The sequence below is a fragment of the Colletes gigas genome, unplaced genomic scaffold (genome assembly GCF_013123115.1).
Source record: "Colletes gigas isolate AHSC1104 unplaced genomic scaffold, ASM1312311v1 Colletes_gigas_Sc00009, whole genome shotgun sequence".
NCBI lineage: Eukaryota > Metazoa > Arthropoda > Insecta > Hymenoptera > Colletidae > Colletes > Colletes gigas.
In genome coordinates, this window is record NW_025106638.1 from 5358404 (window position 1) to 5383248 (window position 24845).

Sequence of the window (24845 nt, forward strand, 5' to 3'; positions counted from 1 at the left end):
TCCTATTAAAATTTTTCTCAAGGATGCCCGAACACCCTGTACCACCACATGCATTGTTGTGGACCACCCTGTAGAAAGTAAAGATAAATTTTGGTAAAACGGTTGCCGCTAGTGATTTGATCGAGCACGGACAATGACATGGCATTCTGACCTATTTATAGGTCACGAAACTGCAGTTTCTACAGTTTCTGAAGCTACATGGGACAGGTCAGAATCGAAGTTTCCGCCGAAGAGTCACGTCAATCGATTAATGTTATCCATTGTCACAGTTGGATGCGCGTGTGCATCGCGTCTGACTACATTCGGTTTATCTCGTTGATTGATCATTACATTGTTCTTCGAACTTTAATAAAACACGCGCGCCTTCTGTTCCAAGTTACCGTTTAACACGTTCATTGCCAGACGAATACCGTGCAATTTTCTGCAAGATTAACATTTTCATTCTAAACCATTGTAAACTGCATAACTCAAAATTTGCTTCGGTATTTGTGTTTGTCAATTTGTCAAAATTCCTCTCGACATCTCAACTCGAGAATTAATTTTTCTAGTTTCACAGGGAAAAATCCTGTAGTGCTCAAGCCACCCTGGAAAACAACGATTCCGTGTAAATGACCAATTAATATTTTGTTGAACAGCCTTTCTTTGCAAGTCGGCGGCCCGACTATAACGAAATGTTTATCGGATGAAACCGGCTAAGGATGGAACAAGGAGCAAATGAGAACACGGAAATTGAAATTTATTGGAAAACTTTGCCTGGAAATTTAGTTTCACATGGAACCGTTAAAGAACTCGCGAAGTAAAGCTACCGAAGGCAAATATCGAGTCGCGTTTCCGTTCGTTCCGAGCAGCTGACAAAGTAAGAACGAATTTTCTACGCATTTTTCTCAATGGCCAGCGATGAAACATCGATTGAAAAATAAGGTAGCAAACCGTTGCAATTTTTTAAATAGGCGTACATTAACGTGGAGAAAATTTTTTACGACTGCCTTTGTGGCTTGTGGTTTTCTGAAATTAATCAGAACAGGAGTAACATTTATTGTGCAAATATGCAGCGAGTGTCACTTAAACTCGTACATAGTGATGCTTACTAGACATCCGTTTGAAAAACATTGTTATTATGCATTTACTGCATTTATTATGTCTTGGATTAATACATGATGACTACTAGATGACTACTAGATGTATAAATGAAAAACTTCATCTGTAAAAAGAAATTAAACATATTCAGAATTAACCTACTGAAATCACCAGTCACCAAAAATCGTACAAGTTGGTATGGCTGAAATTATTCGGGGAATACCCCATGTTTTTCAAATTCAGTGTTGATAGCCCTTTGTTTACTTCATCATTTGAATGTTTTACTAAGCAAACTCCACAATTTAGTGTGCACTGGGTGTAAAATAATAAAAATGAAACAGACTTCCATCGAAAAACGAAACTTGGTTATTTACCTCTATAAAAATAAAAAAAAAATTCTAGTGAAATTTCTCACACTATGAACAGAATCAGAAGTACAAACCAACATATAATTCAGAGATACAAAGAGTACGACCGTGTATCAAACAAGATAAAAAATTAAGTACGCGGAATGAACGTTGAATTATCAAAATTGTTAATAATCCACGAATTAGTGTTCCAAAGTTGGCTATTGAAGTTAAAAAATATTTAGAAAAAAAAAGTAGGTGATTCTAATATTCTCAGAGTACTTGGACATAATTGTACAATTTGTCAATAATAAATAAATTTTATAATTATCGAATAAAGACACATTAATGTAATTATATGAAAATTTTCTTCGAGCAGATATCTTGCATCGCAGCGTACGATTTTAAGTGACACTCGCTGTAGATTAGATTGTTACAGAGAAAATGGTAAAATAATTGTAAGACAGTACCGCGGCGAGTTTTTGTCCGCGTTCATGGTCGTCGAGGAGTTAATGAAGTGCTTGCCTATCGATAGTCGTCGGGAGGGCTCGTCGATTTTGTGCTCGGTCGTTCACCGGGGCTAGTTGATAAAAATTGCAGCAGAAATAAAGCTCGGTTAATTAGCGATCCGTTTCCTGTTCGCGGAGGTGTACGGGTCAGCGCGTGCCGAATATTTTCTGCCATACTTGGCCTAGTTTCGCGATATAATCCCCCCGACGCTGCTCCTCGATGCGCATTTATGCGCTCGGAGTCGCAGGTGCGTTCAGCGGCTAGGATTCACCGAGTGGCGCAGATGTTGCGTTTCAGCCCCGGGGCTCTCTATTTATTGTTTATGCAGTAGGATCGTAACATCAATTTATGCAGCTGCCGGTACAGCGTGCACAAATGCACTCGCGGGCGTTTTTTTTTTTTATGAAACTCTTAAGTATCGTTCGTAGAAATTCGTACAGACTCGCGTTAGAGGCCATCGAGTTCGTTGAACTCGTGTTTTTCATACTGTTGAATGGAAAACGATCTTAAGGCAACGTGTTTCGAAGGAAACGGGGCATATTTGAAGCATCAACTTGCTTAAGGGGCCTTTCTACCTTATGAGATTAAAAAAATCGATATTTTTTTTTTTTTGCATTTTCCTTTAGTATGTAGTCTCGAAAATATGTCTACCAAATATTAAATTGAAATTCGGAAAACTAACGAAGTTATAGCCTGTTGAAATGTACCGCGCGCAGGTATAATTCGAAGCACACCGTTACGAACATCATAAAATTTCCTGCCTTCCACAAAAAACGCTACTTGAACACCGCTAGGGGTACCTGGCTTACCTGCACTGTGAATTACAGTAATACACAAATATGTATGACGCGTTTATGACAACCCAGGTCAAATTTGGCCGAAATTAGTTGCATGCTTTCCTCAACCTGTAGTCTGTTCTCGACTTCCAAGCTAGTTATTTGTGAGTGTAAAAATGCCGCTGGAGAAAAAAAGTTCTCATTCTGCACAAAATCGACCTTCCAGAATGAGAAAGCGTAAGTTTGGCGGAAATAGATATACGTGTGAAAATATATCATTTCCGAGCACGTCCGCGGAGAAACTACAACGTACAAACGACAGTGAAATAACCGTTCATCCATCACATAACTATTGTATTTTAGAATTCACATCGGTATTTTTAATTCTTAGTACATTACTCAAGTGTAAAACGTGTGATAGTGATGTGAAATTCGCGCAGAAAGGACAACAGGGGCTCGTATTCAAGCTAGCAATAGAATGTAAATGCTCGCCAACATACATTCCGTCTTGTCCACAAGTGGACAATAAAGCTTTCGAAATAAATAGGCGAATAATATTTGTAATGCGTATTTTGGGCGTTGGTTTGCAAGGGTTAAACATATTTTGTGGACTACTGGATTTATCCCAAGGATTTGCAAATAATACGTATTACGCGGCTGTAGAAAGTATATATACTTCATGTAAAACCGTATATGAGATGTGCACTCGAAATGCAGTAGAAGAAGAAAAGCGGCAAAATGTAGAATCTGGAAATACAAAATTATATTTCACTGTTTCTGGTGACGGGACATGGAGTAGAAGGGGATTTTCATCCCTTTTTGGCGCGGTTTCTTTGATTGGGAAATATAGTAATAAAGTTTTGGATGTCATCGTAAAATCAAGTTACTGCAAATCTTGTGAATATTGGGGAAAAAATCGCGACTCCGTGGAATACCAAAATTGGTATGAAACTCACAGGAATAATTGTACTGTTAATCATACTGGAAGTGCGGGAAAAATGGAAGTGGATGGTGTTATTGAAATGTTTAATAGATCCGAAACTCTGCATGGCGTTAAATATGCCTGTTACATCGGGGATGGAGACTCAAAAACATTCAAGGAACTTGTAGCTGCAACACCGTATGGACCAGATTTCCTAATATCGAAAAAAGAATGCGTGGGTCATGTACAGAAAAGGATGGGGACCAGATTAAGAAATGCGAAGAAATTTAATAAAGGGATTGGTGGCAAGGGCAGCGGCAAACTAACGGATTCCTTGATTAAAGACTTGACAATATATGTATTACGGACTGGCCAATAGAAGACATCCAAAATCTGTATCTGAAATGAAAAATGCAATATGGTCGACATTTTATCATAAAATTTCTACTAATTTAAAACCTCAGCACACCCTCTGTCCACCCGGTCCAAATTCATGGTGTAAATGGCGAGTTGCGGAAGCTAATGGGACACTGGAACAGTTTCAGCATGAAGCTCCTCTTGCTGAAGGCGTTCAGAAAGTGATATACCCTATATATGTATGAGGATCTTTCTTCGGAAGAACTGCTTCATCGGTGCTTGGGCGGATGCACGCGAAACAATAATGAAATCTACAACTCTACGCTTTGGCAGTTTGTTCCAAAGCATATACAGGGTGTTCGGCCACCCCTGGGAAAAATTTTAATGAGCGATAGTAGAGGCCAAAATAAGACGAAAATCAAGAATACCAATTTGTTGATGGAAGCTTCGTTAAAAAGTAATTAACGTTTAAAGTGCCGCCCTTACTGAATTTTTTTCTCGAAAATGCAAAAGATTTCGGGGGTATGTCTATTCACAAAAAATGACTGTAATTGAACCCTACAACCGAAAATAATTTTTCCACAACGATTTGCAATTTTTTAATTTTCTCGAATAATTTCACACCTTCTCTATTTTTTTTCTCGAAAGTGGGCAGGATTTCGTGGGTATGTCTAATGACAAAAACTGATTGTAATTGACCCCCGCAACCGAAAATAATTTTTCCACAATGATTTGCAATTTTTTTTTCTCCGTTGAAAAATTTAGGCACCTAATTGGATTTTCAGTAAGGAATTTTTTTCTCGAAAGTGCGTACAATTTCGGAGGTATGTGTAATGATAAAAAATGATTGTAATTGATCCCCGCAACCGAAAATAATTTTTTTAGAACGATTTGAAAAATTTTTTTTCGCCGAAAAATTTCAGCACCTACTCGATTTTTTTTCTCGAAAGTAGATAGGATTTCGGAGGTATGTGTACTCACCAAAAATGATTGTAGTTGACCCCCGCAACCGAAAATAATTTTTCCAGAACGATTTGAAATTTTTGAATTTAATTGTTAATAACTTTTTAACGAAGCTTCCATCAACAAATTAGTATTCTTGATTTTCGTCTTATTTTGGCCTCTACTGTCGCTCATTAAAATTTTTGCTAGAGGTGGCCGAACACCCTGTATACACGGGTGCTAAAGTGATTCAAATAGCAGCTTTTCTTGCCGTATGTACCTTTAATGATGGGTATTCTCCATTATTGAAAATATTGGAACTGTTGGGAGTGAAAATTGGACCGCAGGCAAAGATGTTCGCCGACGCTTCGGACAATCGCCGAATAAATGCAGCAGAGCGTCGTTCCCTTGCTGCCACAAGGGAGGGTAGATTGGAGGAAAAATAATGAATTATTTGAAGAAGCAGAAGGACTATTATATGGACCCGGCATAGCAGATTGACCGTAAGATACCACACTATCCACGTATACATATAAAAACTGGACGTAAAACTTTAAAGCTGTTCTTCTCGAAACTACATTTTTCGGCACTGCGTGCGTGATAACTAAAAAACTATTCAAGATATTAACATCAAATTTATACAGTATCTTCAGAACTGGTCTCCCTATAGCATGAACTAGGATAATTGCGATATATGCAATACTTTTTCTTTTATTAACAAAAAAGCAACCAAATATATGAAAATATTCAGTATTTATTCGTAAAATAGCTGCCATTTTGCCATTTTTTGTTTTTTTGAAAAGATCCTAGTTCATGCTATAACCACACTCATCTATATTAAGAATATCGTTGGTTTTAGGATTTCGAATAACTTGTTCGCAAGATATCACGTACGCAGTCGGGTGCCGTTCGTAAAAACTGTTGTTTGATGATCAACAAAAACAGCGTAATCAATAGATATTATGCGTTGCAAAAATTCGTAAATATAGCTAAATATATAATAAATGTATCTACAAAATCCGGAATTAATCGCTCTTTAATAACCCGTAAAAAAATCACAAAGAAACACGTATTTTTCATGCCTACAAGGTAGAATGGCCCCTTAAGGTTCCACCCCTTACACGGTTAACACTTTTCTTTTTCGACCCAGTATCTCCTCGCTAATGGTTATTTTCAAATTCCTAGAGAAGCATTGTATACAGTGGATCAAACAAGTATTGGCACAAATTTTTGTAAATATCTTTATTTGTTGAAGTATTTTATTAACACCATGTATATCATTTTATGTCTTTTAACATACACTACATGTATAGCGAAGCACATTACTCAATATCGATAACAACGGAAATTATAAAGAAATAACGAAAATTATTCCTGTACGAGATGAATACCGAAACTAAACACTTCTATCGAACAGAGAGATCAATGTCATATGAGCCGTTTGTTTTGAAAGTGGCGTAAGTCCATTTATGTTCAAATCGAGATATTGAAGGGTTTACGTTGGATTAAATTTAAAGATATGGATAACAGATGACATAGTAGAATAATGTTTTTGGGTTTCTAAGGGTGTCAAATTTATCATCCTAATTAGCATAATTAACATTATCTAAGAAATAATATGTTTTTGATGGCTATGATTAGACTTACGGCACTTTCAAAATCAATGAATTGACGTTTTTAATTCTTAAGAAAGCACAAGTCCATGGGAAAAGTCCCTTGAAATCGAAATAAATGTATACACTTTTATGTTATAAAATCAAAAAAATATTTAACTTTTATTCTCTGTTAAATAATTTTGACATTAAAATTAATATTGTTTCGTTAATTATTATTCAGTCTTCTCAAGTTTGGTATGCAGGTGGTATATAATGTAATAAATCCATTAAGTCCTTGTATTTTAGGTTTGTGAGTGATCTCGTTGTTTTGTGTAGTGATGCCAACTTGATATTATTAAAGTTTTTCGGTCTTCCTCGTTGCGGTAGTAAATCCAATGTTTTGAACAGTGCATCCTCGTTTGTTGTCGTTTTGTAGAATAACTTGTATGGATCGCTTCTCAAAAATCTCATCCAACATATCTTATACCAATTTACTCTCTCACCGTCAGTATTTTTTCATTTCACATTGATAATTCAACCGGTACTTTGATAATACCATGCAACAAAATAAAAAAGCTGGGATCCCATAAAATTTTATTGCATAACATTTTCCATATCCATTTGAAATTCTCGCATCGGGACTTACGCCACTTTCAAAATAAACTTTTTCATCGCTTCATTAACCAGCAAATTTTCGTGTTACAAAATCTTAATGATTTTAAATATTATTAGTAACAAGTTGCTTCGGAATGAAAAGATCATGTAAAAATGTAACTGTTAAGGTAGCTAACTCGATTTTTTTGGAAAATGGACTTACGCCACTTTCAAAATAAACGGCCCATTTCATTGATTATAGTTCTATCTGACCCTCCTTTTATACGGTGAAAGTATGCCGAGGGAAAGAAAATTGGGTAAAAAAAGTTATGCAAATACCGATTGATAGAAATAAAATAATACAAAATATACAAAAAGTAATTTGAAACATAGAAATGCATTCGCTGAACCATTTTATTTGTTCATTGAAGTGGATAATGTTGTATTTTATTTATGTTAACAATATGTTTATTCGTTGATAATATAACATAATAATAATAATATGAACTGTGATCAAAGATGGACAATGTTATTGGGCTCAATTAGTCGCGACCGACCAGGGTTTAAAGATTTGTCCTAAATCTATAAAACTCGTCCACCTAGCGATCCAAGCTATTTCCGTTTTCGTATCTCGAATAATTCTCCGCCGGATCCGACAAGAACCGGCTCGCGTCGTTGAAAATCCAGGACGAATGTTTCAGGATCCCCCGCGTGGCTTTGAATATCTCTTTTAAAGCGCGGGGGATGCCGTCAAGACGAAGATAATGAATTCAGTGGCAGTGGCTGGTCCGTATACGCCGGGTATGCCAATATGGCGAGTAAAGTAAGATGCGGATCCGCGTTGTGGATCGATCTCTGGGGGACGAGGAATCGTAAAGATTCATGTCGACCCAGATGCTGCTGCTCTAAGAGAAAAAATCTGATGGTTTCGCGATCGTTTCGCGATTAGCCCTTCTACCTGTCTTAGACGCGCGTGGATCTCGCGTGTACTTGTCGAGGATGCTGTTACAACGTTGACGATTCGTTAAATGCCTATAAATTGGCTCCAACTCGTTCTTTCGTTTGCAAAAATATACCAATACATTTTTCTTCTACACAATTCGTATACAAGGTACGACTCTCCTTTTCTATTCATTATACGATCGACACTATCTTATCTGCAGAAAACAACATTAGTTTCTACTTTAGTTCACTTTGTTTTACGCAGTTTTGTTTGTTTCACTTTTATTCACCTTGAGCAAGTTTGTTTTTTTTATTGAATGCTGTGTAACCCTCTACAGGATTATTAGCATACTAATGCGTAATACAATTAAGCTATATACCTACATTGAGATTATCTGAATACACTTATCGATAACAAATCATAAATTGCAGAAAATCAGCAACTGATTTAGATGAAATATACCAAGTATCTTCTCGCTAATGGTTATTTTCAAATTCCTAGAGAAGCATTGTATACAGCGGATCAAACAAATATTGGTACACCCAAATTTTTGTAAATATCTTTATTTGTTGCAGTATTTTATTAACACCATGTATATCATTTTATATCTTTTAACGTACACTACTTGTGTACCGAAGCACATAAATGGGCTTACGCCACTTTCAAAACAAACGGCTCAATTATATATTCGATCGCGTTCGAAACAAAAGTGTGGATGCAGGTGTGTAAATTAAGCAACGAGACTGATTGAACGGAATTATAATTCAATATTATCTCCCTCGAAATAACTTTCTTGGGAAGCCACAGAGCGCTGGAGACGATTCTTCCAATCCTCATAGCTGTACTGGAATTTGGATACTGGTATAGTCTTCGGTTGCTTCAGTGTTCTCGAGTGTCCCAAAATGACATCCCTTGAGGTGATTTTTCATTCTGGGGAAGAAGTAAAAATCACAAGGACTCGAGGTTGAGGAGCCACAGGAATGTTTTTACTGGCCAAAAACTCGGTTATCGAGATTGCTATGTGACAAGGCGCATTGTCGTGAACACCCAGTTGTTCTTGATGCTTGGTCTCACACGCATGACCCTTTTTCAAAGTTTTTCTAGAACTTGAGGCGCAAACTGGGGACGATTCCCTGGCTATCGAAAAAGCAAATCAGCATTTGATCTTTGACTTGCTCATTTTTGCTTTTTTGGGTCTTGGAGAGGTTGAAGTGTGCCATTCCATGATCTAGCGCTTGGTTTCTGGATCATACTCAAACATCCAAGACTCGTCATCAGTAATACACGTTCCAGAAAATGGGGAAAATGGGGATCAAGGCACCTTTCCCTCCTGATGTCCTTTTGATCTTGTAGAAGGTTCTTGGAAACCATTTTTGCTCAGATTTTTCTCATCTCCAATTCATTGGTCAAAATCTGATGAAAAGTGGTGTGAGTCAAGTTCAACTTCTCCTCAATTATTCTCACTGTCAACCAGGGATCTGAACGCACAAGATCCCAGGATTCTGTCGACATCTTCATCGTTTCTTGAAGATGAAGGTCTTCCGCTGTATGGTCCATCTTCAATCGATCCTCTTCCTCCTGGAAATGCCTTAACACGTCCACTGCCAGATCAAAACCATATAACATTCTGCAAAAGTAGAATTTTGATTTTAGACCATAGTAAGCTACATAACCTAAAATTTTTGTAACCTTGTTAAAATTCATAAATTCTATCCAAATTTATTTTTCTCAACGTCTCAGGTTGAGAATTAATTTTTCTAGTATCGTAATGATAAATTCTGTCACCCATATGTGGATGACGTGGCAGTGAAAGTGTTAAACCACCGAAAAACCTGAACCCTTGACAAAACACTGTCTCCGTAGGCCTGTTGGAGTTTTGCAAAACTGAAGCAAAGTCTAATAGCGCACCGTTGTTCCAAATAAATATCACTAATTTTCAGAACACACTAGACAGGACTGTTTTACGAAAACAATTCCTACGGACAACCAAATGACTCTAGGGGGTGCAAACTTGTATCGAAGGCGTATCACACGTTCACCTAACGTCCCAAAGTTCCCAGTCTCATTACTTAATTTACACACCCCGTACCAATGGCGTCTACTGGCGTTTTCTACATTTTGTCGCGACAAATGCTCAGTAGGAAAACGTTTCACGTGCAAATATCTCGCCGAGACAACGTTGCATTCGCCAATACCGTGCATCGAACATACGTCTGCCGTGTCAGCGTTCGTACGAACTGCCATTATCAATACGAATGTAAATTATCGCAGAACCGTATTAACAACTTTCCACGCGTGCTGTTGTCACCGAGGGAACGGTACCGGACGGATTTAAACACATTACAAAATAATGTTTACATAGCAGACGGTCGTGCATGAGATAAGAAGCGTTACTCGTAAGCAATCGAAGGAAACAGCCGCGGTATAGTCGTCAGACAAAGACAGCCGTAGCACCGACGCAAGGTCGCGTCCATGTATGAATTCATATTTTTCTTTTCTTTCTTATTTTATCGCGTCGAACGGCGCTAGAAGATAGACAGTTACGTTTCTAAAAATACGATGCTTTTTAATCGCGTCGTTTCGCAACCGACGGCTATTAGTAATTTCCCGCCGGATATTTTCGAACGAATTCTCGAGACGTTGAGGGCACAAATGCGATATGCAAATTTCTATAACGTGTCGTATGTAATTACACACGTACACGGCGCAACGGACACACACACGGAGAGCGTGCACGACGGCTATTAATAGACGCTGGTTTGCGATTTACTAATTTTACCGCAATGTTGCCGAGATTAAATCCGTATCAACGAGCGGCGTTACGTAACGCGTTATAAAAGATAAACGAGAAACAAAAGGACCGTGGAGAAGTTACTCCCATTTTTTTTTCTCTTTTTTTTTCTTTCTCTTCTCCTAGTAACGTTAGAGTGCATGTAGAGTGTGGCTCACGGAGCGAGATAGAAAGAGAAAAGAGGGTGGCTGATAGGGGTGGGGCGAGTCGACCTGAATTTCAACGCGTGACCCCTAGGCTCGATGACGTCACGGGACTGACTTTCCTCGGCCCTCCTCTCCGTGTCCTGAAGTATTCAGGGCCGCGAAGGAGGGCGGTAAACGAAGTCGCGAGAATCCGAAGAAAGAGAAAATTACGGGAAGGGGTCGGACAAGAAGCGGAGCAAGGCAGACGGGGGGAGGAAGGTTGCGGCACGGGAGGGGTTGAAAGGGGGCCGAGGCTTTCAAAAGGTTCGCAGCAATTGCGTTAAGCAGCCGTGACTGTCGTGTCAGAGTACCGAAATAGGGTTACCTGCAAACGAGACTCTGGTGACTCAGAGGAGCCGTCTTAAGAGTGTATGTACCTTTACGAGGTTCACAAAACAATCGTCTCTTCTTTTTTTTTTATTTGTTTATTATATACGGGGTAAACGGAGTACAGTTAGCTGTGATTGACAAATATACTCGTCATGAAGAAATGGCAGGATTTTGTATCATGACGAGTATACTTGTCATGCGTAAAAAATAGCCGTCTTAAGAGTGTATGTACCTTTACGAGGTTCGCAAAACAATCGTCTCTTTTTCTTTTTTATTTGATTATTATATACGGGGTAAACGGAGTACAGTGGTTGGCCATTTTAACCAGTTAGTTATGATTGACGAGTATACTCGTCATAGAGAAGTGGCAGGGATTTTGTGTCATGACGAGTATACTTGTCATGCATAAAAAATAGTGACTTTTGGCTATTTACATTGTAATTTTTGTGATAAATAAAACTTATTCTCCAATTTCAAGATGTTTATGAATGAAATTTAATATAAGTTGTTAAAAAATAATATTTACGGGTTCTGCAATTTTAAATATGGAATCAGACACCCGTCAAATTTACGGCTTCCGTAAATCTAGTGTTAAGAAAGAACGTCGCTTGGACCCTGAAATATTTTAATTTGGTAAATTTGAATATAAAATCAACTGAAATCATGCAAACAGCGCAGGTGTATTAAGAATTTTTTATAATAGTCACCAACTTCCTTCTAACGAAAATATAAAATTAAATTAATTTCACGGAATAGTGTTTTTTTTTTAATCTTGAAACGGGAGTTGAAGTGAAAGTTATAACAGGGTGGTTTAACCCTCGGTATACGTCGTTCGTAGCTTTCTGGACGGACTCGTGCGCGTTACTGTGTCTTGGAACACGCCGCAAGGGTTATAATTATAACGTTCAATTGTATCCACTTATAAGTAATTGACATTTATACCAGCGTAGAATGATTTAATCGTCGTTTTATGGTAGCCTCAAATTCTTCGGTAGAGTTTGTTGTACAGATTACAGTGATGGACAGGATGGCAAGATGTTTCACACTTCTGGTGAAATGAAAGTTGAGTCGATTTGTCGAAGATGAGAGCCTTCAACGTTCTAAAAACTGACATCAAACGTGTTAAAGTGAAACATACTAAAATGATATAGCAAGATGCAACCCCCAAAGCAAATATGAGTTTGAGATGATTGTATATCGTTTGTTGAAATCAAAGTTGAGTCAATTTGTCGAGGATGAGAGTCTTTTAACGTTCTAAAAACTGACATCAAACGTGTTAAAATGAAACATAGTAAAATGATGTGGAAGAAAAATGCAACCCCCAAAGCAAACATGAGTTTGAGATGGTTGCATATCGTTCGTTGAAATCAAAGTCAATTTGTCGAAGATGAGAGTCTTTTGAGGTTCTAAAAACTGACACAAAACGTATTAAAATGAAACATAGTAAAATAATATGGGAATAAGATGCAACCCCCGAAGCAAGCATGAGTTTCAGATGGTTGCGTCTCGTTTGTTGAAATCAAAGTCAATTTGTCGAAGATGAGAGTCTTCTAACGTTCTAAAAATTGACACCAAGCGTGTTAAAGTGAAACATATTAAAATAATGTGGGAGAAAAATGCAACCCCCAAAGCAAACATGAGTTTGGGATGATTGTATATCGTTTGTTGAAATCAAAGTCGAGTCAATTTGTCGAGGATGAGAGTCTTTTAACGTTCTAAAAACTGACATCAAACGTGTTAAAATGAAACATAGTAAAATGATGTGGGAGAAAAATGCAACCCCCAAAGCAAACATGAGTTTGAGATGGTTGCATATCGTTCGTTGAAATCAAAGTCGATTTGTCGAAGATGAGAGTCTTTTTAAGGTTTTAAAAACTGACACGAAACGTGTTAAAATGAAACATAGTAAAATAATATGGGAGCAAGATGCAACCCCCGAAGCAAGCATGAGTTTCAGATGGTTGCGTATCGTTTGTTGAAATCAAAGTCAGTTTGTCGAAGATGAGAGTCTTCTAACGTTCTAAAAATTGACACCAAGCGTGTTAAAGTGAAACATATTAAAATAATGTGGGAGAAAAATGCAACCCCCAAAGCAAACATGAGTTTGGGATGATTGTATATCGTTTGTTGAAATCAAAGTCGAGTCAATTTGTCGAGGATGAGAGTCTTTTAACGTTCTAAAAACTGACATCAAACGTGTTAAAATGAAACATAGTAAAATGATGTGGGAGAAAAATGCCACCCCCAAAGCAAACATGAGTTTGAGATGGTTGCATATCGTTTGTTGAAATCAAGGTCGATTTGTCGAAGATGAGAGTCTTTTAAGGTTCTAAAAACTGACATCAAACGTGTTAAAATGAAACATAGTAAAATGATGTGGGAGAAAAATGCAACCCCCGAAGCAAGCATGAGTTTCAGATGGTTGCGTATCGTTTGTTGAAATCAAAGTCAATTTATCGAAGATGAGAGTCTTCTAACGTTCTAAAAATTGACACCAAGCGTGTTAAAGTGAAACATATTAAAATAATGTGGGAGAAAAATGCAACCCCCAAAGCAAACATGAGTTTGGGATGATTGTATATCGTTTGTTGAAATCAAAGTCGAGTCAATTTGTCGAGGATGAGAGTCTTTTAACGTTCTAAAAACTGACATCAAACGTGTTAAAATGAAACATAGTAAAATGATGTGGGAGAAAAATGCCACCCCCAAAGCAAACATGAGTTTGAGATGGTTGCATATCGTTTGTTGAAATCAAGGTCGATTTGTCGAAGATGAGAGTCTTTTAAGGTTCTAAAAACTGACATCAAACGTGTTAAAATGAAACATAGTAAAATGATGTGGGAGAAAAATGCAACCCCCGAAGCAAGCATGAGTTTCAGATGGTTGCGTATCGTTTGTTGAAATCAAAGTCAATTTGTCGAAGATGAGAGTCTTCTAACGTTCTAAAAATTGACACCAAGCGTGTTAAAGTGAAACATATTAAAATAATGTGGGAGAAAAATGCAACCCCCAAAGCAAACATGAGTTTGGGATGATTGTATATCGTTTGTTGAAATCAAAGTCGAGTCAATTTGTCGAGGATGAGAGTCTTTTAACGTTCTAAAAACTGACATCAAACGTGTTAAAATGAAACATAGTAAAATGATGTGGGAGAAAAATGCCACCCCCAAAGCAAACATGAGTTTGAGATGGTTGCATATCGTTTGTTGAAATCAAAGTCGATTTGTCGAAGATGAGAGTCTTTTAATGTTTTAAAAACTGACACGAAACGTGTTAAAATGAAACATAGTAAAATAATATGGGAATAAGATGCAACCCCCTGAAGCAAGCATGAGTTTCAGATGGTTGCGTATCGTTTGTTGAAATCAAAGTCAGTTTGTCGAAGATGAGAGTCTTCTAACGTTGTAAAAATTGACACCAAACATGTTAAAATGAAACATACTAAAACGATATGGGAGCAAAATACAACCTCCGAAGCAAACTGGAGTTTGAGACAATTGCCTCAACGTTTGTTCAGATCGTTGACGCCTATGCGTCATTCGGAAGTCGCATCACGCCGTTGTGTGCACGTTGCAACGAGAAACCGAGCCAACCATTTATTTACAGGTAGTCGACATGTTAGCGTGGCTGTTAACAAATTGAGGTCCCGTTTGTTTCACGCATCGACTGCACCGCCGGGGTTGAAAACATCCACAATATCGTTTTTGATTTTTGGAATATTTTCAAAGAACTTTTCTTAAAAATAGTTTTTGATAGTATTCAAGAAGACGTTCTACTTTTGTACAAAATCATTTTTGTTCCATAGTTCGTATGAAAAATTATCGTCGTGAAAGATGGAATATTGTACGGGAAAATGTATTTCCCTTTTACGTTCAAGGGTGAAGAAAGAAACTAACATTTTTCTTCCTTTCCTGTCGCTCCTTTATGCACAACGCCATCTCTCGTGACATTTGCTCCTGTTTTGGACAACTCGTTACTCACCGAGGCAATTGATATTGATTACATGCAATTATTGTTCTTAATTAAAATATGAATATTAATGCTTCGCTCGGCGTTTGTGTCGCCGTGCATAACGATAAAGCGTCGACGTTGTTCTACCCGCAGTTTGTAACTTCGCTCAGAACATTCCATTGTTTTGATGGTAATTACTGTGAAATGAGAATTGTATACTGCTGGCCGCAAACGGGTCGATAAAATAATTTTATCGAATAACACCAATGCTCTGTAAATGTATACTCGTATCAATCCAACGTAAACAATTCCTATCCTACGATTTTGTTCAATCGTTACTCTTCGCTGTATATTTTCACTGAAAACTGTTTTTCATTTTTTCATTATTTTTCATTTAATTCTTGACTTTTATAAAAATTTTAAAAACAATCGTAAAGATGCTTTAACGTTTTCTTGAACATCTTTACTAATAGTCAGCACGTTATTCCATGGAAATAATAATAAAAAAAAACCATGTAATCGTAAAATATATGTATCTGCGAGCGCCGTGATTGGTCAGTGTTTTTCGTTAATAATTCAAAAACGAAGCCCCATCCGACATTTTTGCAAAGGAAATTGTTCTTCAGAATCGTCTCAGCTACCCCCCATTTCCGGTTCTTACACTATTTACGGGACATCCTGTAGAAGAAGAAGATATAGTATAGATATAGATATAGATTATCGAGGGAGGCACTGTTCCAGCATCGCAAAATTCCTTTTGGTTAATATTTATGTGGGTCTTCTTTCAGCCTTCACACCTCCCAAAAACTCGTACCGTAACAACTGTCGAATTTTCACTCGCGAAAGCTCTGTACAGTGCATCGACTGTTAGAAGACACCAACAGACGAAAAGGGTAATCTTTTGAACAGCTAAACGATAACAGAATTATGCGTTGATTTCGTGCTGGAATTTCGTTACGTTTCCCTTTTTATCAGAAGGTTAATCCCGTGTAAATAATTCGAATTAACCCTTTGCACTCCGAATTATACTTCAATTTTGTCACCAGCAGTTCTCAACGCCTTCAAGTGTTTTATTTCGAAATTTACCTGTTAAAATATCTGTTTTATTTACACTGTTGTTGCATTTTGTAACTTTCAAGATATGTCCTTGGTTTGGACTTGAAAAAATGTCGAGTGGGACTCGACGAAGGAGCTCCTGATATAAAAATTGACGTCGAATCACACTCGACATAGGAGTGCAAAGGGTTAAACCTATGGAACATCTTAATATTAATCTGACCCGATTCGCGAGCAACGACCAATACCGTGATGTCGTAGTCGAAATTCCGCTGCGGTTTTCGTAACGTTCGTTCGGTATTTACATTAGGGGGTCAAGCATTCGTAGTTTCAATATTTCCTCTGTGCTTGCGACATCGGTTGTGCATAGCTTTAATTCGATCGCGGGGCCATATATCAAGCCTGTCGCGAATAGAATAATAAATTCGACACCGGTCATATCTGTTCGTGACCGTCCATGAAAATTTGGTTCGCAGCCAATCCCCGAAGGATCGTTCCAGCTATTGCTAAACACCGATTCGCGTTCGAATTCCTTGACACGTTGTGGACCGTATGAATAATATTAAATTTAAACGCTCGAGCGTAAAAATTATTCGAAAATAAGGTACAGGACTTTAATAAAGGTTTATTGCAACATTAACCGCGGTTGGTTCCGTATGAAAAAGAGATGGTAGAAACCACCAAGGACGTAATAGATAATGTATACAGCGCTCTTGCCAATGCAATTACGTAAACTGGACCCTCTGTGTTTTGTAATCGTTCGTTTTTCCGTTGTAAATCTTCGGAGGAAAGGTTTAATTTATTGGCCACCCGACACACAGTATCGAGATTTAAATGTTCGATAAGGGAACTCGACGGGCACCCGAGGACTTTATCTCGCCAAGTACAATGGGTCATCGATTGACCGATTTGATTTCGACTACGGCGTGGCAATTTGGTCTTTTCTTTCAAATTGCAAAAATATACGAAACAACAACTTATTTGAACATATTAACCCTTTGCACTCCGAATTATATTTCAATTTTGTTACCAGCATCTCCCAACAAAAAACAAATTATTAATAATTATATGTAATTTTTAGTTTTATAATAAAAATTGACTATTGTGATATCTTAAAATGAAACACAATGAAATTCTTATGAAGTAGCCTTATGGTATGAAAAAAAGTTATTTATTAATAAGAAAAGTTAATTTTTAGCTGGATAATAAAAATTGACTATGGTGATATTTTAAAATGAAACACAATGATATTCTTATGAAATAGCCTTATGGTATAAAAAAAAGTTATTTATTCATAAGAAAAGTTAATTTTTAGCTGGATAATAAACATTGACTATAGTGATATTTTAAAATGAAATGACTCGATCTAGAACATTAACCCTTTGCACTCCGAATTATATTTCAATTTTGTTACCAGCATCTCCCAACAAAAAACAAATTATTAATAATTATATGTAATTTTTAGTTTTATAATAAAAATTGATTATTGTGATATCTTAAAATGAAACACAATGATATTCTTATGAAATAGCCTTATGGTATAAAAAAAAGTTATTTAATAATAAGAAAAGTTAATTTTTAGCTGGATAATAAACATTGACTATAGTGATATTTTAAAATGAAATGACTCGATCTAGAACATTAACCCTTTGCACTCCGAATTATATTTCAATTTTGTTACCAGCAGCTCCCAACGCCTTTAAGTGTTTTATTTCGAAATTTGCCTGTTAAAATAACTGTTTTATTTACACTGTTGTTGCATTTTGTAACTTTCAAGATATGTCCTTGATTTGGACTTGAAAAAATGTGGACTGGAACTCGACAAAGGAGTTCCTGGGATAAAAATTGATGTCGAATCACACTCGACGTAGGAGTGCAAAGGGTTACACGACACAGACGTCGCGTAAAGCTGATAAAAGGATACAATATACAAGATGTTCCGCCATCCCAGGAAAACATTTTAACGAGTGTTTCTGGAGGTCGAAATAAGACGAAAATCAAGAATACCAATTTGTTAATTGAAGCTTCGTTAAAGAAATAGTAACAAAATTGTTAATAAAACTTGTCCACCTATTCGAATTTTTTTCTCGACAGTGCTCAGGATTTCGGGGGTGTGTCTAATGACCAAAAATGATTGTAATTGACCCCCGAAACCGAAAATAATTTTTCCAGAACGATTTGAAATTTTTGAATTTTGTCGAAAAATTTTCTGGTCGGTATGGAACTTTAAATGTTAATAACTTTTTAACGAAGCCTCAATCAACAAATAGATATTCTTGATTTTCGTCTTATTTCGATCTTTAGAATGTCCCATTCAAGTTTTTCCCAGAGGTGGCCGAACACTAAGCCGCAGACTAAAGCTAGTTAATTTACAATTATCAAAACTCGTACGAACGACGAAAGAAATTCTCTTCTAGGCTTTCGATGTGGAGCCAATCTATTCCTTTTTCGAAAGTGCACGACAAAGTATTCCGTTCGTGGAAAGTTTCGCAGGGGTTTCGCTATTGCGTACGACGAACAGGACTTGGAGCATCGCGGAAAGAAAGGGCCGAGTAAACGAGTCGCGCGATCAGGGAGGACGGAAGGTCGCCATTTGTCAGGGGACCGCGGCAGAGAAGTCGAAAAACCGATGATGAATTTTCCAGTTTCGTGTTCCCTGCTCGCGTTCCCCCGAGTGCTGGGTCGGATCCGTGGAAAAAAAGTTTTCCCGCCGCCGTCGGGGCCAAAATGGCGCCTGGAACCGCGACACGAGGAGATCCGGACCCGTTGATCTCCCGGAAAAATTAATAATCAATGATTTTAAAAACATTCTTGAAGAAACGATTGCTCGTCCTGAGCTACGTTCACCTACTGGACTTGAATTTTTCAAGCAAACACCGACAAATAACAGTTCAACGCTAGAACTACCAAAGCAGTCAAAATGATTCGTTCGTAATTTCTAATAAAACTCTCCTTCTGCTATTTTGTTTACTTTTGTAACAGGAAACAAAGTTAAATGAAGAATTTATTTGTATCGAACGAAGCATTGAAGTAAATCTTCAATTTAAATAGAAGTAAATATTGAATTTAGGAAATCCAAGATACAGATTGCTTGGTAACTTACATCCTCTAATGAGGAGTCATCCTAAGTCAATCTTGAATTTATAAGTAATCCAAGAGCTAAATTGTTTGGTAACCTAAGTCCTTCAACAAATAGTCTCCTTAAGTAAATCTTGAATTCATAAGTAATCCAAGAGCCAGATTATTTAGTAACCTACCTCTTTCAATAAGGAGTCCCCTTAACACTAGAACATCCAAAGCGGTCAAAATGTTCGATTAGTAATTTCTAATAAAGCTTCTAAAAAATTTATTCGATCGAATCTTTGAAAACCGTAATTCTCTACGAGAGAATGAATAAACACCTATTTCCATTGCGCTATACATTTCTTCCCCTGTCTATCGTTTTAATTTCTTTGGTAAAAATAGGTACACTCTAATCCTCGGTAGTTCTAGTATTATTTCCGAGGTCTTTCAATCCCTGGTTAACGCAGATTCGTCGGAATCTGTGGTAGCTGGTCTGTCGAAACGTGTTCGGGAATGTTTCGTCAAGGTCCACGTATTTCTGCCAACGTCTCTTCCCATCGTCCGACGATGCACGTTTCCCGGTCGTTCCTTGGAAGAATCCATGGGCATTTCGTAGGCGTATCACGAAGCTGGTGATCGCGGTTGCGTCGCGCCGGTACCTGAGGACCTCGGGGCGAATCCGAAACCAGGTCGGACCGTTTTGTAATTGGCAATCGGCCTGATCCGCCAGTGAAAAGTCTGCCAGCTAGTTTCAGTCGTCGAACACTGCCAGGTCGAACCAATCGTTCGTTAGGTCGCGTTTGCCTAGACTCTGCACTATTCTCCGCTCCCTCTCGTGCCCTTTTTGTTCTCCCCCTCTACGCCCGGATCTTTCTCGCTCGTTTCGCGTTTACACGAGCGCACACGTCTCGCATTCGCGTTTTTGAATGGCCGGGGACAATTTGCTCGACGTCTACGTTTCATCAAACGTCTATTCGAACGAATTCCCCGATAAATTCACGACATTTATTCGCGCGGTCGTTGCTCGAGGCATTTGTCCTCGAGAACGAAGATACAAGCGTCGTGGAGTCAATTCACGGTAAAATCGTTTGCATTATTGATCGTGATCAAGGCTGGGATGAAAGGGACCCGCGATAATGACAATAGGGAACCATCGAAACATTGGCGTCGCATAATGGACAGGAAGACCCAAAAAGAGGCCCAAAATTAATTGTAGTAAAACTTTTCTTTTTTGTTAATTTTTACCGTTATCAAGGAATGTATTTAAATCATTAGGAACGTACGCGTTTATGTTCCTCTGGCATTATATTGACATACCATAATTCTTGAGTAAATAGTATACTAATAATAAAAATAGTAACACTTATGGAATATCGAGTTTCAGTATTACAATATTGTAGTACAAACATTCGTAATATTTAATGTAATATTAATTTAATTTAGTGTAATAGTTAAATATAATATAAAGCAAATGAAAATCTCACTGGGTGGACAAATTTTTTGACGAAATTAAAAAATTTTAAATCATTCTGGAAAAATTATTCTCGACAGCGGGGGTCAATTACAATCATTTTTGGTCAACAGACATACCCTCGAATTACTATCCACTTTCGAGAAAAAAATTCGAGAATGTGTGAAATTTTTTGACAAAATTAAAAAATTTCAAATCGTTCTGGAAAAATTATTTTCGGTTGCGGGGGTCAATTACAATTATTTTTGGTCAACAGACATACCCACGAAATCCTATCCATTTTCGAGAAAAAAATTCATTACCAAAAATATAATTTCAAGCCAGAAATGTCACTCCAAAATTTCTTACGTATTTTCAAAATGTCATAACTTCTGAACGGATTGAAGAATTTTAATGTTTAAAAATGCAAATAACGCGTATTTTAGTGAACAATATGTAGCAATTCTAAAAACATTGAAAGAGCTATTCCTTGACTCCGTAAAGTGCGAAAACCCCCATAAAAGTGGTCCAATTTTCAAACAGCCATAACTCGTACAATAGTGAATATATTTCAATAAAACTTTTTTCTGAAGTAGAGCTCATAGGTACCTACAAAAAGGTATTAGACAACTTTTCTATAGGGCATCAAACAAATTTATTAAAAACGAATTTTTAAGGAAAATCGACAAGGGGGTGCCTAAATTTTTCGGCGAAAAAAAAATTTCAAATTATTCTAGAAAAATTATTCTCCGTTGCAGGGGTCAATTACAATTATTTTTGGTGAACAGACATACCCTCGAAATCCTACGCACTTTCGAGAAAAAAAATTCTTTACCGAAAATATAATGTGTGGCCAGAAATGTTTCCGTAATTTCATTTTGTCTTAGTTTCACTTGTGGTCATTTTTGTAACCTGTTGATAATATCGCGAGTGACACGAAAATGGTAATGGGGCTCTAGAAAAATTGGGGAAAAATGGGAACCTCAGAAAAATGGGTCGAAAGAATACATTGGATGTAACGTTTACTCGTATACCTCGTTTTTATCACTTCATACGTATTATAGGTATAGTCCAATTACCTATTACTTATGCCGGATAATCGTAATTTTACTGTACAAGAATTCATACGCGAGAAACGAACGATTACACATATATTCAAGATGGCGGATCCCAGAATAACTCGGTTTATTTCTAATGAATATAGCGATTGTGTTATATCTTGTCGTGCTGTCAAAAGTGAAAAGTTACACAATAATAAAGTTTAATCAACGGTACTCTCCCTTATCATTGCAGAGGAGGACTACAGAGATAACAGTGGACAGTGGGGAACAGAGCGCTGTGTTCGTCCGTATTTCCGGTAAGTGAAACCACGTCCTATATTCGATCGAGTTGAATTTCTTTTAATCCTTTCTTTCGTATTTCGAAACCAAGACTCGATCGTTCGAGCAGCATCACTTTTCCTTTTGCAATTTAAATATCTGCTTGTTTACATTACGAACAGTACAACTGCATGTTAAAACAGTTATCGTTGTATTTATAGATATATTTATAAGAGAACAGTACAATAATTCGACATCGATGATCCGTTATATTTTAGTGTTAAATATTGAAAATTTTAAGTTCTATAATACGGTTTTCGAGTTGAAAGAAATCAATACTCTTGTTAAGTTACTTTTGTGCGAGGTTAATCCGCCATTTCAGGCCCATATAATTAGCGTTCCATTTCCTCGCAAAGCTCGTTCCGCTGGATCAGTTGCAGTCTGCGAGCTGTTCGAGCTTCTTTTGTTCTACTCGAAATACGGGGCTCCCTTGTCCGTTCAATCGCTCAACCTTTATCTCCGATGTGTTCATTATTTTTAAGACTGAATAATAATCTTCATTAACGATCCATTCCAGATAAGTCTCCATAAATTGACAGAAAATGCTTTTGCAAATCTGTTCGACGAGAAAGAGGGGCGACGTTCCTTTTTTTCTCCCCCCGGCGGCGTTAATAACACGCCACTTGACCCAACTATCAGCTCCTGCTGGACAGTTCTCATGCATAGATTTCTCATTCGTAGAACACATATGAGCCGGTTATTACGAAACCAACAAAACTCAGATTTTCATTCAAGATTTCATCGACTATATTTCATTATTACGAAGGAATTTTATATTGAATTCGCTGATATTAACACTGGAACTACCAAACCAGTCAAAATGACCCATTTGTAATTTCTAATGAAACCTGTAAAAAATTTACTCGACTGAGAATTTTTGGATCGTAATTTTCCATTGAATTTTACATTTCTTCACGCACCTGTCGTTTCAATTTCCTTTATACAAATAAACACACCTTAATTGTCGGTAGTTCTAGTGTTCCTCCAATACATTCTTATTCAAACTAACGAATCCATAAATGAAAACAGACATACTGTAAATCACTGTATTTCTCAAATCAAAGATATCAAATAGTAACAAGTGAGAAGAAAAACTCAATATCTTTGATAAATAAATAAAAGAAATAATTAAATATGATCAGAGTTGATCGTCCAGGCGATGATAACTGGATCTTTTACGCTGGATCGCGGAAACAAGAACGCATCGAAGGTGTTAATTTATGGTTTCTTCCACACCGTACCGACGCACCTAATGGACATTAATATAAATTCGTACCTCTATAAAATCGTTTCGTACAAAGCTCTTTATCGAACGCGTTCTATTTATTACGGTAGATCGCGCGCGCATAAAAAAAAAAAAAAAAAAAAAATCGTGAACTGAGTAAGTAAATACTTTTGCCGGCCAGTGGATGCGGTTGAAAAACAAACGAGGCGGAAAGGGAAACGAAGCGATAACCTCGATGAAATTTACGCGTCATAAAGTCTGCCGTTTTCTTTGACCGATAACACTCGCGGCTGCAATTAGGTTAATTAGACAGCGACAGTACGTAAACTCGTCACGACAACCCGCCGTTCGCTCGCGTTCTATTTCCAATCGCGATGGTTCGGGCTTTGTTTCTTGTTGTTTGGCTACCGGTGCCCCAAAACTTTCCGATAACGATACTGCAATCCGACTCGAACATGCAAATGTCGTCCACGCGCTTTCATCCGCGCCGTCGTTATCACGCGTATTCCGATTAAACGTAAATATCTGAAGTCAAGGTCACCCGAAAGTCATGGTATACCAGGTCGTTGAATTCGTTTCGAGTTATTCGCGCTGTTGTTATTACGAATCGCTTAATTACACTCAAATATCCATAGTCAAGGTCATCTGAAGATCACGATACGCTCTGGGATAAAAAGATAGCATATCTTATAATTTCACCCGTTTGGTATTGTAAACTGAGAAAAATGGATATTTTAATATGTTTGCATCGAAGGGCATGCGTATGTATAGTGGACTGAATATCATCCGCAGTATTTATTTCAACAGAACTCCAGGAATGAAAACATAAATATTTTGGTCTGCAAGCTGGACAAAATGATAGCACAAGAAGTAGATTTGCGATTCTTAGTTGTGTATAAGTTACTGAATAGCGAACATTCCTTATAAAACGTGGTTGATAACGTGTGTCCTATCGTTCTTCGTATTTATCTGATTAAAAAAAACGCAGTAAAGTGTTAAAAATGGGTCGTGGAAAAAAGCTAAATGAATGAAAAATACATACGATATTGATGTTATAGAAAGAACAATATTCAATTGCACAAATATCGAAAGTTGTAAATAGAAGTCATATAGTTATTATGAACTTATTATAAAATCCCGAAAATTACGGAACAAATAAGAGTTCTGGTCGTCCACGAAGTTTAAGTACTCGCGAAAGACGTGCAATATTGAGAACAGCATCAAATTCAAGGATGACTGCGAGACAAATTGCAGAAAGTGCTGGTGTAAACACTGATGTAAAGAATGTGCATCGTGTTTTACAAAAATGTAAGCATTTAGTGCGAAGGAAATTGCAGAAGAAACCTTGGTTA

General features: G+C 37.3%; 1 protein-coding gene across 7 annotated transcripts in view; it reads left to right on the top strand.

The window, feature by feature from the left end:
* The window catches only part of LOC122397267 (cGMP-specific 3',5'-cyclic phosphodiesterase-like), a 100576-nt gene that overhangs the window by 50962 nt on the left and 24769 nt on the right, over positions 1-24845 (top strand). For all 7 annotated transcript variants that reach the window (XM_043396341.1, XM_043396338.1, XM_043396339.1 and 4 more), the window contains one exon: positions 22183-22246. In XM_043396341.1, coding sequence (XP_043252276.1) covers positions 22183-22246 — 64 coding nt within the window. The remainder of the gene's footprint in view (positions 1-22182; positions 22247-24845) is intronic.